Source organism: Apus apus, chromosome 4 (genome assembly GCF_020740795.1).
Source record: "Apus apus isolate bApuApu2 chromosome 4, bApuApu2.pri.cur, whole genome shotgun sequence".
In the NCBI taxonomy this organism is placed as follows: domain Eukaryota; kingdom Metazoa; phylum Chordata; class Aves; order Apodiformes; family Apodidae; genus Apus; species Apus apus.
In genome coordinates this window covers 91,340,208-91,363,812 of record NC_067285.1, presented here as the reverse complement: position 1 = coordinate 91,363,812, position 23,605 = coordinate 91,340,208, and the positions used below count along the sequence as shown (strand labels likewise).

At 36.6% G+C, this 23,605-nt stretch overlaps 1 protein-coding gene across 4 annotated transcripts in view; it reads left to right on the top strand.

Moving 5' to 3' along the window:
* Positions 1-23,320, top strand: part of UBE2K (ubiquitin conjugating enzyme E2 K) — a 35,862-nt gene extending 12,542 nt beyond the window's left edge. For 2 of the 4 annotated variants that reach the window (XM_051619860.1, XM_051619862.1), the window contains 6 exons: positions 3,503-3,596; positions 7,900-7,958; positions 10,079-10,161; positions 18,723-18,822; positions 22,563-22,691; positions 23,048-23,320. In XM_051619860.1, the coding sequence (XP_051475820.1) occupies positions 3,503-3,596; positions 7,900-7,958; positions 10,079-10,161; positions 18,723-18,822; positions 22,563-22,691; positions 23,048-23,122 (540 nt within the window). In that variant the 3' untranslated portion in view covers positions 23,123-23,320. The remainder of the gene's footprint in view (positions 1-3,502; positions 3,597-7,899; positions 7,959-10,078; positions 10,162-18,722; positions 18,823-22,562; positions 22,692-23,047) is intronic. The other 2 variants (XM_051619859.1, XM_051619861.1) reach the window with 2 other exon arrangements.
* The last annotated feature ends 285 nt before the right edge of the window (positions 23,321-23,605 follow it).

Genomic DNA, 23,605 nt, shown 5'->3' with positions numbered 1-23,605 from the left:
CAGTGATTTAGCCACCAAATTGTTCCTGAATCAACAGGAGGTGATGCTATTTTAGGCTTGGTATGGAAGTGTAATGAGGTCTTGGTAGAAGAGCTACTTCTGAAAAATCAGCTTGTGTTGTGAGATCACAAGTTGATTCACAAATTCTGTGCTAAGATCATTGGTGTCAGAGGCATTATTTTGGAGAACTCTACTGTTGGTAACACTTTAGAGACAACTGAGATTATTATGGTGGAGGCCAAGGATTTATTCTGTTAGAGCTGCTAAAATTAAGTAATTTTATCCTATGTGATCTTCATTAAAAAGAAATATTGTGGGAATATACTCCAGATTTAATTGGATGAGTAATCACTTTAGTACAGTTAAATATTAGTTACTGCTTCAGGTATGAAGAAAAAAGCAAGAATTGGCATGATCAAGCTGAATTGCACCTTGAAAAGTCTATTGGAATAGCATGGAAAAGGTTCTTCAGCTGTGTAAATCGAGGCCATGGTAGAATTTCAACAGGAACCTGAAACCAAGTTAATCCATACACTGGTACAGTGTAATATTTTTCCTCAAGATTCTACACAAAAGAAATAAGGCTCTGGAGAGAGCTACAGCTGTAGTAACAAAAGCTGTTATCTCAAATAGGGGAACCAGGGAATCACCCACTGTTGGAAGAAACTGAGCTTAGCAGAAAGCTCTTGTTTGTTTTTAATCAAATGTACCCAGTCAGGAAGGATTTGTTGTGAGAAAAGCTAGTGTGTGGTACTACTTGAAATTGAATATGGAGGTGAATATTCCTGCTGCTACAACAGTGTGCAGGGCACTGAAGAAAACTAAAAGGCTAAGCAGAAATTTAGGTAAGCTGCAGCATGGGTTAATCATTGAAATTCATCCCTTTTGCTATTGCTTGAGTCCTCAAGATGGAAAGTTACAGGTTTACTTGCAAAGAACAAGAACTCCTGCTGTCAACTTAGAGCTTACCAGGTAAAGTTGGCAGCTTACTAGTTGACAGAGGGAGAGCAGGAGAACCTGAATAGACCGTAGAATGACTTCATCACCCAAGCAGGTAGTGTATTGGTTATTTACATCAATCTGCTGCTTTATAAACTGAGAGGTAACTCACAGGGGGCAGTACCTTTGAGAAAGCACAGTGCAGTCACTGAAGAGGTCAAAACCTGCAGTAGGAGACCTTGCTGGGACTCTGTCACTTGATCTGAGCCTTGTGTCATGCTGCCATGGAAGAAGGCAAATTTGATCTTAGGTTATGCTGGTTGTGATGTATTTTCAGTGAGTGCAACAGAGTGTCTGTGGCACTTTCTGAGCCTTTGTCTAAGATCCCTTTATGTAAAGCTGGTGATAGAGAGTGGAAAAATTAAAAAAAAAAAAAGTATGGTGAGTGTAAAATTTCAGCTTGTTTTGAGCAAAATTAAGGCTGCAAAGGAAAATTGGTATAAATACCTTGTATTTTGCAAAGGGAATAAATACTAGAGGTTCAAAGAAGCTTGCTGAAGCTGGGAAACAGTGCTGTCATGGGTGGACATCAATAGATTATAGCTATCTAAATTGTAGTTTAAAGCTTGTAATGTTTTTGATGTTATGGAATGAGCTGCCAGTTGGAATAGTGAGAGCAAAAAACGTAAAAGAAGTGTTAGAAAGCTTGCGAGAGGAATGTGCTGCCTATGACTGAGTTTGGATTCAGAGGGTTTATTACAGGGTCTGGCTTTAGGGTGGAGCTGCCTCGTTGGGACAGTCTGTCCTGCTGCTCTGTATTATGGAAACAAAGCTTTGCAAGATAACTGGTTCGGTTGCTCTCTGTTCAGGTGACTTATGTGAACACTAGCAGGAAAAATAATAAATATAAAACAAGTTTTAAAACAATTTCATAAGTTCTGTAAGTAACTTCCTTTCTCTCGTGTCTTAGCTAAGATCATGAAAGACAACGCAAGATCTGATCTGAGCTTAAAACAAAAAGGTAGTTTACAGATATATAATTTAGTAAAGCAGAACCATTACATATGGTATTTAACTGGCATTTGATTTTTTGAGGTACACTGTGCATTCTTAATTTGTAGCATGGTTTGAGTCTTTGTTTTCTCAAGTGAAGTTCTTGGCCTCAGCTATGCAGTTACAGGTACTGCCTCAGTTGTGTGGGTTGAAGAATTTTTACCCAACTTTTAAAGACAAATGTGCATAACTCTTGATGTAAAGAGTTCACAAATCACCACTGGATTAATTTAGTGAAATTACAGTCTTTTACATGGTGAAACCTTGACTTAGTGTTTTGGTTTTCTTTTTTTCTTTATATCTGTGAGCATTTCTGGTCAAAAGAGCATGCTTTGTGGCGGTAGGGGAATGAATCTGTGGGACATTTGCAGGAAGGAAATAGAAGTAATTGAATTGTTGTTCAGTGAAGTTTGTGTTCTTAACCATCCACATCATTGGTAGATCCAAGAACTGATTTATGGCAATCATCAGCTTTATCTGACCTAACTCTTCTCTAATAGCTGTCAGCAAGCAGGTTTACTCTGAGGGAGAAGAGAAGCATGACTGCATAGGGTTTTTTAGCATAGGACTAGTTGGAACCATGTTAAAGGATCTGGCAAGATGGTAGGAGTTCTTAAAAAAATTACATGGGATTCAGGAAATCTGTATTGCAATCAGTGAGCGTGGTATACAGATGTAGTAGAATGAACAAACCTGTAATTACTTACCTCTAAAATCTTCATGGTATATCTTTTCAAAAGGAGATTCTGCTTTCCATCCCTCAAAAAAGCTACTGGCTGAAGGATTTGTATGAATTTCACAAACACTGCTCTCTGGAATTGGAAAGCAAATTCAATGGAATGAGTAGCTCTGACTAAACACTTCACAGAATCAGTTTCTGGAAAACATGTTTTTTGCATTATCAAAATATATTTTGTAGTCAAGTTGATGTGGGGTGTGAAAATGCTGAGAAGGTGACAATGAAATTCAAGTGTATAAATAAATTGTATCTTGTGCCTAAATATTAAAGATAAGCATGATCTTAAACAAGACTGCACTATTCTGCTTAAAAATAGTGAGCACTTTCATTTGGGGAAGTCTTTCTGTATTCCAGTGAAAGTAACAGTCATGTCTGTTATTAGTTAAATTGCTCTAAAAGGAGAAAAAACCAAATGTGTAAATCAGTCAATTTAGTTTTATAATGTAAGATACATAGAAATAATAACCGATCTAAAAGATCAAGATTGTTTTAAAACGTGATCAACTCAATAACAGAACTTCAGCTGTTGTATTGCTGGGTTGCTTTGCTTATTTTAGTGATGGTATAAATAATATTGAAATTTTGAGTGCTTCACAAATGGTGTATATTTAATGAACTAAAATTCCAGCTGGAAGATAGGCTGTTATATTTTTAAATTTTTATTTCTATATTTTAAAATACCATTCTAAAAATTTAGAATACCACTTTTTGTGGGAAATCTGTATGTCAAATGCTTACTTATGACTCTTTGTTTCTCTCTTTATTTTTAAGACGAGCAAAAATCAAATTAAAGTAGATCTTGTAGATGAGAATTTTACAGAATTAAGAGGAGAAATAGCAGGACCTCCGGACACACCATATGAAGGCAAGTAATGTTTTTGTGTATGCAATCATTGTACACTTGAAATCATGTGTCTTGAGATGCTTTGTAAAATTAATTTACAGCACAAAAATATAAAGCTATGTGTTTTAAAATAGCCTTATTTTTTAAAAATAAAAATTTTAAGCTTGAAAAATATTTTAGTTCAAATTCTAGTATTGCTTGAAAACAGGTATTTTCTACAGTAGTACAGACTATCCCATATGAAAGGTTAATTTACTGGTGTAAGCTGTGCAGTATAATTGGTATAAATGACACTTAGTTCTTTCTTTGCAGTCTTTACTGATTAAGCTCCTTAGCCAGTCAGCAGCAGGAGCTTCACAATCTAATGTAACTGTACATGTACTTTTATGATCTAATGTGATGGTCATTCAAAAACGTTGCATTTTTGTTTCAAGGAGAGAAGACATTGTAACTTAAATTTGGGATTAATCTCTGGCAACTATAGGTCCCAATACTTAATTTATATTGGAATGGGGGACTCTATAGTAGAATTTAATGTCTTCATTTACACCTTATTGACTTTCTTGTTTATTAAAACTGGTATCACTAATCATGCATCTCTTCAGACTGGAGAAGACAAGATAACTAACTTACTACATATAGAAGCTTTAACAGAAGCTAATGCAGCATACTTTGGTGGAGATACCAAATTACTCAATAGGGCCAGTACTTGTAAATTTTCTGTTTGTGACTAGTACATATGTAGCTATCAGACTCATCTTCTGCTGAAGTTCCTTGATGGTAAGAGGATATTTTTTTAAATTCTTAATTTAAAAAAAAACAACTGTGGTTACTTTTATATGGTACTTTATTCAGATTTTTCCATGTCAAGTATCTACTTTGATTTGAACTTGAAGTAAACAATGATGTCTTGAGGAACATTACAGGCAAATAAATGGTTTTGTTGGAAATTTTTCCAAGTTTTCAGTTGCTCTAGTTGCTTGAGTATTGTCTGGAGATGAGGCACATGGAGTTTGTCATTATTTTGAAAAACAAATTCTCATCAGATGGGAAATATATCTGAAAGTTATTTTGTAGGTTTGAGTGTTGGTGGCTGCTGCTAAAGATCTGGTTGTTGCATCCTGCACTAAGGAGGACATTCCTTGTGATTGCGTCTCCAGACTAGGGTCTGCTGGTGCAATACCATTGGACTTGAGAGCATGGAGAGTCTCCTCAAAGTCCCCCTGCCCCTGACCTCCCCCTGCTGGGGCCCAGAGCAGATAAAGGATGAGAAAACAACCTAACAGAGGTTGACATTGGAGATTATCCACCTGGGGTAGAAGCTGCGGAGGCAGTAAATGAGTGCAGAAGGGAGAAACTAGAAAAGCAAAAGCGTCTGTAAGGGCAAAGATGCTCCCCTCCAGAAGTCCCAGAGTTCCTCCCTCTCTTCTCCCATGTCTCTGTGTCTTCATCTCATCAGCCACTAGTGTTTAGTTGTCTGGAAAAAAGGTAATTTCTTCTGGTTAGAACATGTGCCCCAATTAAAAAGAAGAGCTGTGCCGTGGACTTAAAATACACAGTCGTGCTGGTGACCTGTTTAGAAATGGATAATTCTGTTTAGTGTAATAGTTCTTTTGCAAATATAGTTGGTCTGAATAATGCAAGGAGGGTGTTGTTTTGAGTGGTTTTGGTGGTGGTTTTTTTTTTTTTTCACTCCAACAAAGCTAATCCTGCTTGGGTGAGTTGGTTTGTCATGGCTTGCTATTTTTTATTTTTTTTTTTTTCCTCCAGGCCAGCTTTACCTCAGCTTATAAAATGGACCTTTTTTGGAGAATGTATTGAGCATTATTTGAAATGAAAGATGTATTCATGTGTCACAGAAGTTAAAAACTGTATAGCAGTTCATGAAGAGGGTAAAAAAAGATTTTAATGCCTATCTGCAGAACTGGGTTCTGTATGGACCTTTATAATTCAACTAGATCAAAATTTCTAAAGCTGAGCACTGTGTATTCACATATTCAGCATATCCTGCTAATGAAAAGCATCAGTGTGTGTTTAGTGTAGAATTTGTGGATGTGGAATGCATGCATACTTACATATAAGTACATTTAATGATGAGGATATAGTAAATAGCCCTTGTAGTGGATGAGAACTATTATGTATTCTGATTATGGCAGGGATCTCATGGAAGAGTAATGTGATCGTATGCCTACTTTAATCTAGAAGGTATATGCACCAAGAAGTTACTGGCAGCCTAAGTTTTGGCATTTCCTGACACTGGAGTAATTTACTTTGGAACATTAATGTTTCTGTAAAATAGTTTTGTGTATTTATTCCACAATGTATTTATGAAGGGTTTGCCAGTGTTTGTAGTTTATGTTTTATGACTAATGCATGTTGCATAATTACTGACTGATCTCCTGTCATCTACAGTCTGAACAGTGGCACAGCAAGAAGTGCTTTAGGAAGAAAAGCTAATTAATGCAGTAGTTCAGCTCAGACAATTCTGTGATAGAGGAGGGAATTCTAGGGCTGTTGTAAAGCAAAAGAACAGTAGTCTTTATAGTTGACCACAGTTATTGAGGAATCTGAAAACAAACTGCAGCTGCAAAATTATTTTATAGGTGATAACTAGGACATTGGTTTAAGTGTGACTAGGAGGAAGAACTATATTGTTGACAATTTTCACAGCTTTTATTTTTCTGTCAGAAGTGTCAACTCATATTGATCAATTATCAGAATACTCCAAGACACAGCTTCAATTGAAACATGTTGCATCCCACGTTAAAACATGTATGTTTGGAGAGAGAACCTTTGAAAGTCTGTATTAACTGCTGCTGGGTTTTACTTGGTTCAAGAGCTTTTCAATAGATAGGCTGGTTTGATTTTGGTGTTTGTTTGTTTTTAAGTCTGTGTTACCATGGTATTAATTTCAAGCCAAGTTTGCACATGAGCCACAGTAATTGCAAAATTTATAATTGGGTATATCTTCAAGGCAAATACTTAAAACTTGCTCTAACTCTGTTGTGAGACATGCTGTGGTAGGAGACAGAAGAAATATTCTGCCATTACTGTTTAATTTGGTCTCAAGCATTAAATAAATACGAAAATGCCATACATGTGTATACTTCTTTTAAAAAAAGTCACAGAAATACTGTTGTGCAAAAGTTAGTATGTCACTACTTACATTTTAAATGTGGTATTAAGGAAATTAATATCTAGATTGGTTCAGGTTAAGCCTCTATTTTTAACTCTCAACTTCAGACATTAACTGTAATAATTATTTGGGATTTAACTGCCTTGATGTTGTATTTTCTGTTGAAGCTTCTCAAATTACTGTAGTATTAGGTGAGAAAAGCCAGCTGTAGAAAGTAGTGTAAAATATCAAACTGATATTAATCAGTTTCAGGTGTGGTTTATTTGACTGAATTACATTTTACAAGTATTAGTAGCTGCTAACGTGCATTTTGGCAGAGATAAAAAGATGCCATAGGCCATAACTGTTCAGAATATGTTTTTCGGGTTCTTTTCCTCCGTGTTTTTTGTGTTGAAACTACTTGAGTTCTGGTTTTGTACAACAGAGCAAAACACTCTTGAAATCCCCAAGGAAATAGACTGCAGGTACTTCAACTTTAATTCAAGGAAGTTAATAAATTGTACCAAAGTATGTCGAGGGTGGGAGAAGGTTTCTTTTTGAAATAAGAGCTTCAGGCTGAATACAAATACTGCAATGGAGGGGAAATTCTTTCAGTTTCAAATAATAATAATAAAAGTCTGTATTGGTATATATGTTTTGTTATACTCTGGTTTTGCCATTAAACTGCTGGCAAATGATCTGCAGTGGGCAGGCAGAGATAGTTTCAGATAACTTTACTCCAGAAAATTGAAGTATCGATAGTAAAACTGAATGTTAACAAAAATGTAACTGAATTAGACATAAGTAGTGATACTTTTAACAGGGAGAGAAAAATGAGAAATAGTTAGAAACGGGCAGTAGAAGGTAGTTCAGTCTGTCAAGCTTGTAGTACCCTCTATTGCGTGCTGTAATCCTGCAGTTGTATTAATACTACCAGTATGTCAGAGTGTTTGCAGAGTTGGCATAGAAGTAACTACTTCAGACAGTAATGTAGAACATAGCAGAAATTACATTGGAACCTCTCTTTTGTTATTTTTTTTCCAAGGCATGGGAGCTTTTCTTAAATGACTTAGTTGAGCGTCCTTGAGATCCAGAACATGTAAAATGAAATACAGTTCATTAGAAATACTGTCCATTCAGAAGTGTAAGCTTTATTCAATGAAAGACTAAGCTTGGATAATGTTTTAGTTTTAACTTGTTCTTTTGCAGGTGGAAGGTATCAACTAGAGATAAAAATTCCAGAAACATATCCGTTTAATCCACCTAAGGTACTGTAAACACTTTTTTGGATAAAATAATTTGGCTACAAATTGGTTTTGAGTATTCTTACATATTTGTGTGCATGTGCAGGCTCTTCCTAGTACCAACTTAATATTTTTTTTGTTCTCCTCTGGACAACCATTGGAGCTATCACCTTTAGGCTGAAATAATGCAGGATGGATGGTTGTATTAATCAGAAGTATACTCTGACTATTCCTTAAAATACAAACTGGCAAATTCTGGGGAGGAGCTTGTGCCTTATTATTGACCCTCATGTAATTTCTTTTTAGCAAGATAAGTGCAGTTTTTAGATAGTTTTACTTTATGTGGAGAGTATGGCTATGTTCCTTCCCCCTCAGTATCATTGACATTTGCGACTCTGCTTCCCTCATAACTGGATCAGTCTGAATAGTGTTTTTCCTAGCCACATGCAGCTGCAGCTGTGTATTCCGGTGCCCTGTTTTAGTCCATTCTTCAGTGGCTTCTCATGAATTAGCAGATTCCTGAGTTGTCTGACTCACTTTCTTGATTGGTTTTCTGTTTGTCGGAAAGACACCTTTGAACTAAGAATGGGTCCTAGATCCTGATCATTTTCGCCCTATACTAGGAAAGAACTGAGGAGGAGGAGGAAGGGAGAGGTGCCAGTAGCTCACAGCTCCTTGGCTTTTGTTCTTTGAATGACTTCCTTGAGGCTGGAGTGAAAGACACAAAGTCTTGATGAAATGTCTGTTGGTTTTGCTTCTTTCATCAGCATGTGTTCTGGCAGAAGCTAAAATAAGGAGAGCTGAAGCAACAGGTCATAGACATGGAAAGATGAGTCTTTGGACCATGGTTTAATTGCTGCTTTACGGCTTGGTGGTTTCCCTTCCCAAAGCTTATAGACAGTTGTTAGAAGCTCAGTGCGCTGTAGCATAGTACTACTTATTCTAGAGTTAGTAGTCTTGAACTGGAGGCCTTGCTTGTTTCTAGCCCTGCCTTTCATCTGAAAGATTTCTTTATCTTGTTCAGTATGTGCTGTGACAGCCACTGTTAGCCTTAATTCACTGTGAAAAATTACCTGGAATTGATGTGGCTTTTTACATTTTCAAAGTGATTTAGAGAGCTGGGTTGGTTAATAAATGGCTTAGCTGACATGATCTCTTATTTGCTGTCCTGGAAAGCAGAACTGCTACAGTCTTGCCTATTTATACACCCATGATTGCACTGATTTTATTATAGCCCTATATGTACAATCTTTGGCTGTAGTGCCTGACAAACGTGTTCCTTGCACTGATTAGCTTGCACACTGGGGCCAAAAGTTGAAAGCTTTGGGTTGAAAAAAGAAAGTTGAAACCCGGCTTTGGGTTCTGAGATTTGTAAAAGAAAATGCTGGTTTTAGCTTCTTCTGTGTCTTTAAAACAAAACAAAAACAAACTGATTTTGTTCATGCTCTGTGAGCATGAATACTCTTTATTTTAGTAGAAAAATAAAGGCATGATCAATGAATGAGTGCTGGGATTAGATCCTTTCAACAATGAAGAAAAGTAAATGTAATCCAGTTAGGATTTGGTTTGCTGAAGAGCTTTCTGCATATGAGCAATGAGACCGGATGGTTGTAGAAGTAATAGCATGCACAAAGGAAATTTTTATAATACTTCTGTAACTGCCAACAATTTAGCTGAACAGGGAGATGGAATTGGAATGCCTACATTAAGCCTCCAGGGACTTACTTAACTTTATTAAAAGTGGACTTGCTAGCATTTATGATGTTGGACATCTGTATTTGACTATCTGCTTATGTTGAAAATCTGGTACTGCTATAGGACGTTTCTTAAATTAATGAATTTATGTGATGCAGGAATGTACTTATATGACAGTATTTCAGAAACACTTAGGGATGGGTGTGGTGTCCTCAAATAGACAGTAGTCTGTTTTTGAGTAACAAGGCTGTCTGTCTTGCAAATGACCTTGTAAAAATGAAGCCTCTTGAAAGAAGTGGGATCACATGTCTGAGTTATCTTTTTTAGCTTGATATTTCCTAAATTATTATTTCTTCATAATGTTATTAGAAATGGTATATGTAAAATGCTTACTTAGTATACTGCACTTAATAACCATTTTTGTTTTTAAAAATTGTATTGTCTTCCAGGTGCGGTTTATTACCAAAATATGGCATCCTAATATTAGCTCAGTCACTGGGGCCATTTGTTTGGATATTCTGAAAGATCAATGGTAAGCTTCCGCATGGATTTAAATGTGCAGAATCAAATATACCAGTGTCCTGAATAGGAGGCAACAGCTCATGTTGCTTTTCACTTTGCATTTATAATTTGAGATGTCCTTAAAGCTTACAATATTTCAGTATTGTATTTTGAGTTGAAAGGACACAAATGAAATTATTAGGTGGCAATTTTGGAAAGTACTAAATTATTATATGCAGAGAGCTTTTAAATTTTTTTTTACTCTAGGGTTAGTGTGAACCTTTTGTTGTTGATGTTTTGGGTGTTTTTGTAGGAGTGTTTTGTTTTTTTGTTTGTTTGTTTGTTTTAATTTTCCATTAACAAGAGCTACCTATTGCTTCCTGAATGCTTTCCTTTCAGCCACCTGAAGTGTAAGCAGAGAAAAAACAAGTGCTTACCTTCATGCTGATTCTTGACTTGTACTTCCAAATCAAAATTAGTTCTGATAGAAGTAAAACAATATATGAATTGAGTCTGGGAGTATAAAAGGTAACAGGTCAGCAATAGGAAACGGAAAAGAAGAGACTGGCCATGCTGATTCTGTCGCACAATTATCACTGGTAATATTTACGATTTGCAGTTCTTTAAACCTTTTGCCTTTTAGTTGCTGACTTTTGATTACTTAATTTTACTGAGAAAGTCTTAATAGCTTAAAATCTGTGAAATAGACCTGTAAGTGTGCAGACTGCAGCAGCTGAACTTATTGTTAATTCTTTTTCCCAAGTGATACATTTCATGTTGTTTGAAGATTGTATGCACCAATTGTATAGTAGACATGATATCTAACATGAATGGAATTAATCTTTTGTTATTTTCCTCCATGTCTGCCCCAAAATAATAGGTCTGTAGTTCCCTCACAGGTAATTCCATAAACGTTTCAAATGCTTGTAAATTCAACAACTTCATCAAGACTGCTGTTGGACAAGTAAACATCAGTTGGGTTTGAAAGAGAAACTCCAGAGCAGTTGAGGTCTTACAAATGACACATGCAGTTTATTTATCTTTCACAGAGAGGGAAAATTATGCAAACCATTGCTGACCAAAAAAAAAAAAGACATCTTCCTTCACCAAGATGTATACAAAATAGGAGTATTAGAACAAGAATTTGCTGTGTATTTAAATTAGCTGGCACAGGGAGCACCAATATTATGCCAGTTGTAGCCTGTTAAACTCCTCCTTTGAGTCACTTGTCTTCGTTTAGAAGCACCAAGGAAAAGTTTTCACAGAACTTTGTGGTGGCAGGGGTAGGGAGGCTTCCTATATACTAGAAACCAGTGTCAGATGATTCTTAATGTAGTGATCGTCTCATTTCTACTGGTGCCCTTTCTAAGTTTTGTTTTTTAATCATGGAACAGTAAATGAAGTTTCTCGAGCATTCTTGAAGTGCATGTCAAAGCCTCTGGTCTTTTGGAGAAGAGGAAACTCGTGGCTACCTTGTGCTTTCTTGTCTGAAAGATTTCAGTATTGTGATAGACTTTTTTTTTTTATTCTGAGTAGCTTCTTAAAACTTCTTAAGACATATGAATGGGTAATACGTTTTAAATAAGTTGTTTCTTGTTCTTCAGTATATGCTGTTTTAGCTATTTAAGCTGAGAAATGCACACATCACCATGTTTTCTGCATATGAGGGCTTGAACAATGATTTGAATAAAATTACAGCTTCATTAGAAAGTAAACAAAAAAAGTAAACATACAACACCAACACCTCTCTTAACTGAATAATGCTCCTCTTGTTGCTGTGTTTAAATGTAAGTCACAAATTCCAGTGCATATCTGTGTTTTTTCAGTGAGGTCAGTGGTGGCTGAAGGACTGAATTTGGGCCTGTGGGACTTTGTAGGACTTATTGAAGGGTTAATACAATTATATAATACTAATTTATACGTAGTGAATACAAATACCAATATTTTAATCAGTTTTTTTAAAAAGTCTCTACTCATCCATCCTTTTATAATGATTTTCTGTTCTAATGAGCATGGTTGAGATGTTCTGCATATTGACAAGAGGTTTTATAGTTTTGCAAAGTATTGTCTTTATTTTTAATGAGTTTAACACAATTCTTTCTCCACAATATATGCTTGATGCTGTAATTATTTGCATCTGTGGATTTTCATCATGTTTATATTTGTAAATACCTGTTAGGCCAGTTTGTTTGCAAAACAGCTACTATTTGCTGGTAGAATTAAAACAGGGATGTGATTTTTGTAGAAGGAATAGTTTTTATATTCATCTGCTAAAACTTTTAAAGTGGTTTCACTTACTGTGGCCTATATTTATCTTCCAGGCTAGTATTCTGTCTCAAAATTTTATTCTTAAATAGAAAATGTATCTAATACTGTTCATTGAAACCTGAGAACTAAATTACTTGAAAGCTGTTCTGCATAAATCCCTTGAGCAGTGATTATTGAATGAGTGTGTTGTGAATGTGTGTAGGGCTACAAAAAGCTCCTGGCTGTTGTGGTTTTGACATTCAAAATAAAAACTAATAATAAGAATATTTTTTTCATAGTGGCTGTACCGGAGGACTGACACCTGAGTTTTAGTTGAGATGCAGGAATTATTATTATAAAAGAGAGTACAATTTTAACAGATACATAAGCAACAGCCAGCTTGTAGTAGTCATCATTTTGGGCTTCAAGAATGCTGGGTTTTTTTCAGGGTGTTTGAGGAGCACTGAGCCTTCTTAAAGCTTTGAGAAAAATACGGAGAATCTTAACGTTGTTTGAGGGAAATGTTGAGCGAGCATACTGTCTTTCCCCTTCTGTGCTATGTCAAAGCTATTCTATTTTTTATTTTTTTTTTCCTTCTTGGATGCCCAGTCTTGTATTTCTCCTGTAAATAGTGACTATACAACGGGCTTCCACTCAAAGGCCTTATTCATTTCCTCCCTCCTTCCAGATTCTATAAGCTCTTGCTTCAAGTTCCCAGAGCTTTTCTCTTGGATTAACAACCTTATTTATTTCACAAATGAGATAAATATTGCAGATTATTAAAAAAATTTTTTTTGAAGTTCCCAGTAGCTGTGTTTGTTTGGCAGGGTAGAGCAGCAGACTGCTTTCTGCAGCTCTTCCTGTTGTTCTGCTGGGTAACTGTTTCAGTGTAACTAGACAGTTTCCAGAGACAAATGCACAGAACATAAGTAAAAGCGTCCTAAATGGAAAAAGATTTAGCGTTTAAAAATGAAGAAGAAAAAACTGGCAGTGTTTCATAATCCTCTTAGGACTCTTTCAGCTGATCGAAAGGTAAGAGATTCCTTACCTCAGGCATGCTGGGCATAGCTGGCTTGCTATGCTTTAAATGTTACTGCTGTATTCACCCAGATTAGGGGTGCTCTTTTTTTTTTTATAATGGAAATGCCCCAAGATAGTACTTAAAAAAAAAAAAAAAAAAGTATAAGTGAATAAAAGATGTATCAGCTTTCTTTGTTCTGCTTCACTCCAGGTTTCCTTTGCTCCTTAACTATTGGAGTGCCAATAGGAAGCTGTTTTTTTGGTTAGGATGTCCAGAGTGGAGGCTTTTAGTTTGAAGTTCTTGGAGGGACAGTGCTTCCTTGTAGTGAGCTCTGCTGCTCACTGCTAGATGTTACTGGCCTTTTCTCCCATTTTGTAGATGTGAAACTTGCAAGCTTGCATAGTGGCTAAGCAGCATTTTGTGATGGGAATCGAGAGTTATTGTGAACTTGAAAAGAGGAGCCAGTGATGTCATGGGACAAAGGCAATGTAATGTCATGTGCAAAGCGAATAGGATGCTGGGATGCAGGAAGTTTTACCTGCAAAACTCATGGTATAAGATGCTTGCTTTTTATTTATGACTGGTCAGGCTTCTGTTGGAGTAGTGTACCTGTTTAGAGTGTTATATTCCAAGAAAGATGGGAACCATAGGAAGAATCCAGAGTAAAGTAACAAGAATGATAAAGCAACCTAGAATGAAAAATTTGAAACCAGTTTAGGATGCAGAATATAAAGTATGATGATTTTCCAAGAAACTTGTAAGGTTCCACTTAAGAACAGATTAGACAGAAACCTGTCAGGAGTGATACAGAACCTTGCCTTGGGCGAGGAGGAGAGAAAAAACCTAAACCCCAAGCAGGCAGCTAGCTTGTGCTACTAAAGGGAATTGCTAGAACTCCATGAAAAGTTGCACATAAATTCACACCTAGAAATAAACTTCATATGTAAGAAGAGCTGGAAATTTTTATTTTTCAGAATTCTGTTCTGGAAAAATAAAACCTTGAGGAGCACTGGAAAATGCAGAAGATGTATCTTTCCACTGGAAGGTCATTTTAAGGAAAATACAACTTTTTTTTTTTTTTTTCCCAGTACATCTCTAGTTTGTAGGGATGTTGTGTGGGGTGTATATATTGAGGGGGTTTTTTGTGCCACTATCAGCATATATTTTCCTCCAGAACTAATGATGAAAATTGTTTTTGCTCTTTGCTGATGAGGAAAAGGCCCTGCCTTACTACTGTCTGTAAATATAGTCTGGACAGTCATCTCCATTCACTTTATACTTCTAAAAGAAGATGATGGAAAGGAAGAGGAGCTTTTTAAGGTACTTGGGAAATAATCTATTCTTAGCTGTCCCTGCAGTTTCTCCTGGGAATCTTAATTTATGTCTGAAAAATTAAGGCTAAGCTACATAGAAGATAACAATGCTTTTTTACTTTCTTTCATCAGGAAAGGTAATTGGTGTCCTAAAGGTAGAAAATGCTACAGGAGTATACAATGGCTATATGAAATACATCTGATTTTCTTTACTATTAATCACAAACTTTAGTTTCCTTTTAAAATATAAACAGCAGCTGGACAGTAACAGGTTTTCCTTTATGATTTAAGGGTAGTTCTTATTTAAATGTGTCTGATTAAGAATTTGTCTTACTATGCATGAGATGTGAATGCGGTTTTGAGACATGAGACTTGAAAATAAGTTATGAACTACATTTTAAAACCTTTTTATACCTACAGCTAAACTAGCCATGTCTATAAACTTACTATTTTAGAGTTTGGGTTATTTGAGTGTATAGCATCTGCATATCCAAATGGATGAAGTATTTAATATTTTTTTTTGAAATGGGAATGTCAGAACAGGAGATCTGGTTCCATAGGCTTTATATAAAACTCTGCAAACATTATAGGTGAGTAGAGACTGAAAGGGCCTAGCAGTCCTGAAAGCCAGAGGTATCTGGAGCAAGCACAGAACTTGTGTTCTAGGTGTCCATAGCACCTTTGGTTCTTGGTAATGCTACTTGCTCCTCAAGGTGTAGTGTGCACTCCTAGAAGATGCAGTGTAAATGTGGCTGCAATGCCTTTTGTGCCGTCTTCTCTACTTTAAACAATGGCGGAATTTTCAGATGTCACTGAAGTAGAAGTATTTCTCTAAGGGAAAGTGCAGAACAGCTTTTATTTGGTGAAAGCAACTGCAGTATCAGTTTGAGTTGATAGATATGTCTGTCTTTAAAACTACACTAGATAGAATCATAGAATCATCCTGTTTGGAAAGGACCTCGAAGATCATCAAGTCTAGCCATAACATAAATCCCCCTACTGTAACCTAATCTACCTGTTAAGTGCTTAAATCATGTCACTAAGCACTACATCTGTATTTCTTTTAAACACTTCCAGGGATGGTGATTCCACCACCTCCCTGGGCAGCCTGTTCCACTGTCCAACCACTCTTTCAGTAAAGAAATTCTTTCTAATATCCAGTCTAAACCCTCCATGGTGCAGCTTCAGGCTGTTTCCTCTTGTCCTGTCATTCATTTGAGAGAAGAGGCCAACTCTCACTTCCCTACAACCTGCTTTCAAGTAGTTGTAGAGAGCAATGAGGTCTCCCCTCAGCCTTCTCTTCTTCAAACTAAACCATCCCAGTTCCCTCGGCTTCTCCTCATAGGACTTACTTTCCAGACCTTTCACCAGCTTGTTTGCTCTCCTCTGGCCATACTGCAGCACCTCCATGTCCTTCTTGTAGTGACTGCAGACAGTACTCAAGGTGCAGCCTCACCAGTGCTGAGTACAGGGGCATGATCTCCTCTATTCTGGCTGGCCACACTATTCCTGGTGCAGGCCAGGATGCTGTTAGCCTTCTGGGCCACCTGGGCACACTGCTGGCTCATGTTAAGTTGGCTGTCAGCCAGCACCCCCAGGTGCTTCTCCACCATGGAGCTTTCCAGAAACTCATCCACAAGCAGGGTCACACCGGATCCTGGAATAGTAGACATGTTGCATTGACATTCATTTAATACCAGCAGATACCACTGCGAACTGTGTCATCAATGCGTACATTAAATAGATTAATTTAAAGACAGTGTAAACCAATGGAGATCACAAAGAACAGGAAAGTATAGGAGTAAACCAGCATAGGTACGTGTAAAGCAAAAATATTTTCATGTTTTTGCAGTGAGGTTTCTGTGTGTGCGATTTAGATGTGGAAAAGCAGGATGCTTTGTATTTTGAGTGTGCTGTGTTAGCTAGGCTCTCATCACACAGCTGAGGATATGTTTCAGTAACTAAGTTCTTTGTCTGATTAAATACAATCTTACTAGATAATCCCTAGCTTACTTTGTAATTTAAAGAAACATTCTTTGGCTTGGAAGAAGCATTCAGCTTGAAACCTGAAATACTTGAATTTAACTGGAAGAGAAGCTAAAATTCTGAAAAAAAAAAAAAAAAAGTTTAGTAATTAAGGAGTAAGTTTGCAAAAGAAATATATATTGTGAAGGTTTTGTGATTTGTCAGAATTCAGATCTAAAATCATGAGGGTGTTTTGAAGATTTAAGTCTGCAGAGTTCAGCTTGAGGGACTTCACACTGATTGGCATTTGAAATGAGACAATATGTGCTAATTAAAATCTCTGTCACTTGGGATGTTTCTCACTTGGGTTTTGATGTAGAGAACACTGCACTGTGAAAGCCTAGTGATGATTAGGAAGTTAAAAAAAAAAGTTTCTAGGAAAAATCCTCTAGAATTAGAAATAATTAGGGAAGAATGTCATATTTGAATGATTAGTGACACAGCAGGGGTGCTGTAAATGTAAGCATCTAGGAATATAATATTTGGGTGTCACAAATGTACCTCTGATGTATTACCAGCATCTCTTCTCTGTTCGTTGTTATAGTCTGCTAGAGTGCCTCAGTACACTGCCTTGGTACTGAAAAATAAATACAGTTTTTGAAATCTGAGACTGGAGGTAGACTTGCAAACTGTTTTGTTTATGTCTGGACCATCAGGTTAAACTCTTCCCCAGACTCTGCATTTATCTGCAGTCTTCTGAAAAGAAAAAAACCCTATTTTCTGTTGATTGGAAATTGAACAGTTTGTCTGTAAGAAATTGGGTGCCTATGTTTCTTATTTTTCCTCTGGTGTTTCATGTGCCATAACCATGTCCTCAAATCAAAAAATGTGGCATTTTCCCACTTACTTTTCTACTAATACTTAAGCAGAGTCCACAGGTACGTGTTTTGGCTTGAGCATCTGTCTGTGCCTTTGTCTCAACAATCAGCAGTCTACTTAACACCTCAAATCAGCCAGAATGGTTCTGTGGGGTCCTTACTTGGTTTCCAGTATGTGACAGATGAAATGGTAGATCAGACACAGCTCACATGATCAAAATAAAATTAAACTGTATTTTAAATATCACAACTTTTCAGATTTACCGTGTGTAGCATTTTCATACTTTGACTTTTCTGAGTGTTTATTGATCTTTATGAACATACTTGGTTTTCCCTTACTAAATTATTGGGAGTCTTCTATTGCAAAAATACTTTTGAGATCAAGATAAATGATGAGAATTTACCTAGAAGTTGTGACTCTAGCACTATGCTATGCTACCTTTGACAGGGTTCTTTCACAGGGGCAAACAAATGACTTCACAGCACCGAGACTACAGAATGTTTTCCTGCTTCCGGCAGTCATGTCAGGTTGAAAACAGAGGAAGCTGAGATTATTATTTTAATTTGCACATTCTGTAATAGCCAAACCTTTTTATTATTACAGTAGTAATTAACTATGTAAATTGTTGAAATTGATTGGAAAATGTTCTAAAACTGATGCAATGGAAAAGATAACTAGCATAGAAAATTCCTTATCTGTTACAAGTATTTAAAACAGGCCAGTATTCCTGTACAGCTGTTTTGCTGTGAAGAGTGCCAGCAGAGGGAGCACACATGGGCTACCAGCTCAGTACCTAGACCTTAGGCAAGGTGCTGTTACTGGTACGAGGATGGACGACAAAAACTTTAAATTTGCTTTCCGCCCCCCCCCCCTTATTTTTTTTCTTTGTTCAGATTAAATTAATTCTGGTAAATGGGTATGGTCAAATGTATAGGTCAAGGACTGTGCTTTCTATAAGCTTAATAAGAAAGTCCACATTTAAAACCCTATTTAAAGAATTATACTGAATGGTATTCTAATACCTATAAGCTGCAGCAGCTTAAAATTAAGATTTCTAGACTTACAGTCTGTACCTGTACACTTCTATCTCTTAGGATACTAGTACAGCAGTAAAGGCAAGTGGAGGCATGGAATTTGGTAAAGTCATTTTCAAATTTTTAATTTTAGGGCAGCAGCAATGACTCTAAGGACAGTGTTGTTATCACTGCAAGCATTGTTGGCAGCTGCAGAACCAGATGATCCACAAGATGCAGTAGTGGCAAACCAGGTAAGATACTCAGTTGGCTGTGAATTTGTAACACTTCTGTAAGCTTTGCTAATTCGGATTAGGTCCCAAACCTTGGAGGAGATTTTAAAGAATTTACTGGAAAATTGCCTTCCAGTAAGTGTGAGTTACTACAATGTTTTGTGCTCCTTTTACTCTTTGGATTCCAGAGTAAGTAGTAGTTATTTTACCATGTCAGGAGGTTTATTTCGTTAATTTTGTCCCTTATGTAGCTTGTCAGTAATGTCGGGAGGTAACAGTACAATAAAATGAATTGCAGTATAACTTGCCTTTTATAAAAGCAGAGGCTTCTAGTATAAGAAAGACAATGTTGTGTTTGTTTTATCTTTATGATGTTAATCGGATTTGGCTTGGTATGTAGCTCCTCTTCCAGATAAATATTAGTATTATTGAGCATTGTATTTTTTAAATATAAAAATTTTATTAATAGTGACTTCAGAGTAATTACTGTTTCATTTAATACTGAGGAACAATTTATCTGAATGAAACATCATACACATTTTACCATTGCAAGCACTTGGGATAACTATTTTAGCCACTAGTTGAATTTCTATCAGTAGAATTCTATAATCAGCAAGGTTTGATACTTTTCAACAGTAGCAATAACTTAAAAAAAGTAGGAACAATAAAATGTCAATTGGATCTTTTGCCAAACTAAGACTGACATGATTCTATTTAAAGTCTAAATGAAAGACAGGAACAGTCATTCCATAACTCAGTAATTTGACACTTTTCAATGAAGTCCCAAGTATGGGCCTGTTATCCATTTTGCCCTGAGGAGAGAGAAGGCCTGGCTTCCCCATTGACTGGTAGTAAGGGTATATTTCAGTAACAAAAGAGCAAAGCAAGTAGGAGGTTCTACCAGTGTCAATCTCATCTGTATCTCCTGTAATTGAGGACCCTCCAGGGTAGGGCTGACAAAATGTGTACTTCTTCCCTCTAGAAATCTGTATAGGGTGATAAATTAATAGTTAATCAAACCTGTCAGGATTTGAAGGGAAACATAGAGATCAGAGGTAGCACATTGCACTGCTGGATGGGGGAGAGCTGTTTGCTCCTGTTGTACTCAGCAGTGAGTGCAGGAGGCTTGCTTTGTGGGATCCTGCGGTGCTGTGAGGCTGCTCTGAAAAAATGTCCCCAAACATCTCTGTCAGACTGAATTGCTCTACACAGGGAGAATTGCTGCAAAGGCCACCAAGGCCATCAGGCCTGTCCCTGCACCAGTTTTTCTTGCCAGATACATGCCCTTGCTGTCACACTCTATTTATTAAAAAAACCAACAAACCTGTTTCCTTTTTATGAAGGACAAGAAGAGTGATTCCCATCCTGGCCCCTGTGGCAGAATTTTGTATGGGAATCACAACAGTTCCAAGAAGCACTTGAGCTGGAAAGGGCTTTTTGCTTAGGCAGAAAACTTCATTAAACTTCCTAGAGTCTAAATAGCATTTCTCCTTCTTGCCTCTCAGGTCTTTGTGGGGATGTGTTCAATGGGACTGTGGCATGGCTGATGCAAGGGAGGATTCAGTTTCTCCTGTTCCATGCAAATACCTGTCTAAAAACTATACTGGGGTTTGGCCTTGAGTTACAAACATGTGTATGTAAGAAGAAAGTGATTCTAACATTTTTTGAGAGATGTGATAAACACCCAGTTTCTTCATGTATTTTATTTGGTGGTGGGGTGTCTCTTATTTTGTGCAGGTGTTTTTTTTTTTTCCAAAGCAAAAATTCATATGGGATGAAGTTATTCTTCACAGTCAAATTTCATTATGTTAATTTACTAAACTATGTGTTGGACTACTAAGCTGTCCAGTTAAATGACAGTGTCCTACAAGCTCTTGAGCTGAATTCCAGGGAGAACACAGGGAGAACTCCTGCTTGAATAATGGCAGTATTTTCAGACAACAGCTCTCTGGTGTCAAAACTACTTCAACTAGTTACTAGTTTGTTGTTTTAGGCACAGAAACATTAACTGCCTCAGATTCCTGATACAGAGACATCAGGAAAAGATGCCTTCAGGCTTTTCTCAATTCAGTGAGAAGCTAGATTATTTATGGATACCTAAGTAAAGGAATTGTATTTATAGAACACTGGCAGCTAGTTGTGAATAAAATGCAGTTATGCAGTTATGACAAATCCTTTGCAGTTCATCTAATAGCTTTCTAGGCTTGGCAGTGTTCTCATAAATATTAAAAAAAATTTGGAGGGGAAGATCTCTTTAAGAGCAGATGAATGTAATACTTCAGGATGCCACTGATGGCTGACTTGATCATTCCTCTTTTCTAGTCATTACAACCAAAGAAATTTATTACAGACCACTGTATTTATATAACACAGTCAGTTATTTCCAACAATAGATTGCCTTCCATGTTTGCTTTGATGCTATTAATAATCAGATAGTAAATATACAAAGTACTTCATGTGGAGCAGAATTAATGGGAGGTATCCAAAGCACACGATACAGAGTAGTTGCTGTAGGAAAGGTAAAATGAAATGTGTAGCAGTAAAAAGTATTCACTTTTATAGTGCTTTATAGATGTAATTGTTGTTTTAATGTGTGAAAAAAATGTTTAGAATGATCAACAATGTTTCTGTCCCTAAAGTACACCTAAATAATAGAATCCTAGAATGGTCTGAGTTGGAAGGGACATTAAGATCATCTAATTCCAACCACCCTGCATGGGCAGGGACACCTCCCACTAGACCAACCTGGCTCAAAGCCCCATCCAGTCTGGCCTTGCACATTTCTGGGTGGGCACCCACAGCTTCCAGACAATTAAATATTTGAATAATATATTTCCCAGTATCTTGTCTTATTATTTAGTGCTAAAATTAATTATATATCTAAAGATGGGAATACCTATGTTTTAAAAGTGTAATGATTAAGGGGAAGAATCTAGGGGTTTTTTAATGCAAAAAACTTAAACTTGATATTACATACAAATGTTGCTAAAATAGGAAACTTATCTTGGTTTTCTGAGTACAGTTTATGACAGATGACCCACTTACTTGGCTTTTGAGTTATTAGTGCAAGCTGAAAACTATAATAAGGTCCATTCTATTACAAAACTTGTTAGCTACGAGATTGGTACAAAATAATATTTATATACCCTGCATGAATTTTTTTTTTTTCTTATAAATAGCTTGCATGAAAAGAATTGCAGCTTCTGAGTTTTTTGCACTTGCTCACCCATTTTCCAGCCCTTCTTTTGTGACATACACCATCAATGTCCTTGTTCTCAGGAGAAAGCCTGGTAGTAAAATGTCAGCAGCCCTGACTGAAAAACTGCAGTGCGTAAAACCAGGCATATTTTTAAGTTATTAATGAAATACATTAGAGTAGAAAGCAGTATGTACACGATGGTAACTTAGAGATAATTTGTGCTCTGCCACATGAAATATGAATTTTCAGTAGCTGTGCTAAATATAGCTACTTGACTTTTGATCGGTTCAACTGAGAGCAGTACCTGAGTCTACCCCTAAAATACCTGTAGTATGTAATTTAACCTAAATGCCAACAGATTAAATCAAATGCTTCCATAGGTTTACTCTGGAATCCTCACCTCCAAATCTCATTTAAAAAATAGTAGTATGATCAGTGTGAACATTGTTGAAGATACTGTAGAAAGGATGGTGGATTGGAATCTGCCATACCATCTTGCTTTGCAGTTGTGTTGCTGAGTTGGTCTAACTTTCCCCTTCTCCCCCCTCTCTCTTCTGTGTAGTACAAACAAAATCCAGAAATGTTTAAACAGACAGCTCGACTTTGGGCACATGTGTATGCTGGAGCACCAGTTTCTAGTCCAGAATACACCAAAAAAATAGAAAACCTCTGTGCTATGGGCTTTGATAGGGTAAGTATATATAAACTTAATTTTTTTTTCAGTAGGGGCATGACAAGTGTATGTTTATAAATACAGGGAGTCATTAGTATACTGAAGTAGACTTACTACTTCCATGACCTTTTGTAGATCTAATACTCTGTTTTGCTATTATTTTTAAGAATTTGAGTTCTAAACTGCTATGTTACTAGTAGATTTTATGAGCTACTCCTGCCTTTTTTGAAACATTTTTTTCTATACATGATTAGTTAGGATTTAAAAAACTATAAACAAATGTGTTCTGATTAATCAGTGAAGTTTTCAGTCCATTTCTCAGAGCTGCAGGTTCACACACTGAAAATACTATTGTTTTTGTTTTCTCATTGCAGAATGCAGTAATAGTGGCCTTGTCTTCAAAATCATGGGATGTAGAGACTGCAACAGAATTACTCCTGAGTAACTGAGCCATGTAGAGAGAGCTGCTTCAATAGTCCAGCTTGCCCCTTCTGGAGGAGCGTCACCATCTGTTATTTCTAGGATTCTATATAGATTCTCTTTTAAAACTGGCACTCTTGCCTGATGATGCTGTCTAGGCACTATTGGAGACTGAAAAAAACCGCTCTGTAAATAAAGCTAATTAAACGTCTGTGTAAATTTAAAAAGGGGAAATACTTTAATTTTTTTCTTACTAAATATTGTAAAAATTCTTTGAGCTCAGCTAAAATAATGGGGGGAAAAACATGCCTACTTTAGTGTTTAGCAGTGTGACGAAGACTAGCAGGAACTTGCTTCAGGATTTTGATTTAGTATTTCAGAAAGCAACATTTTTGAGTGTTGGTCATCAAAATTGTTGGTGCCGCTCATCACAGCTTTCTTACTGTTTTTAACACGGATCCTATGTGCCTGTGGATTGACCTATATTTGCATGCTTGTACTTAATAGACATA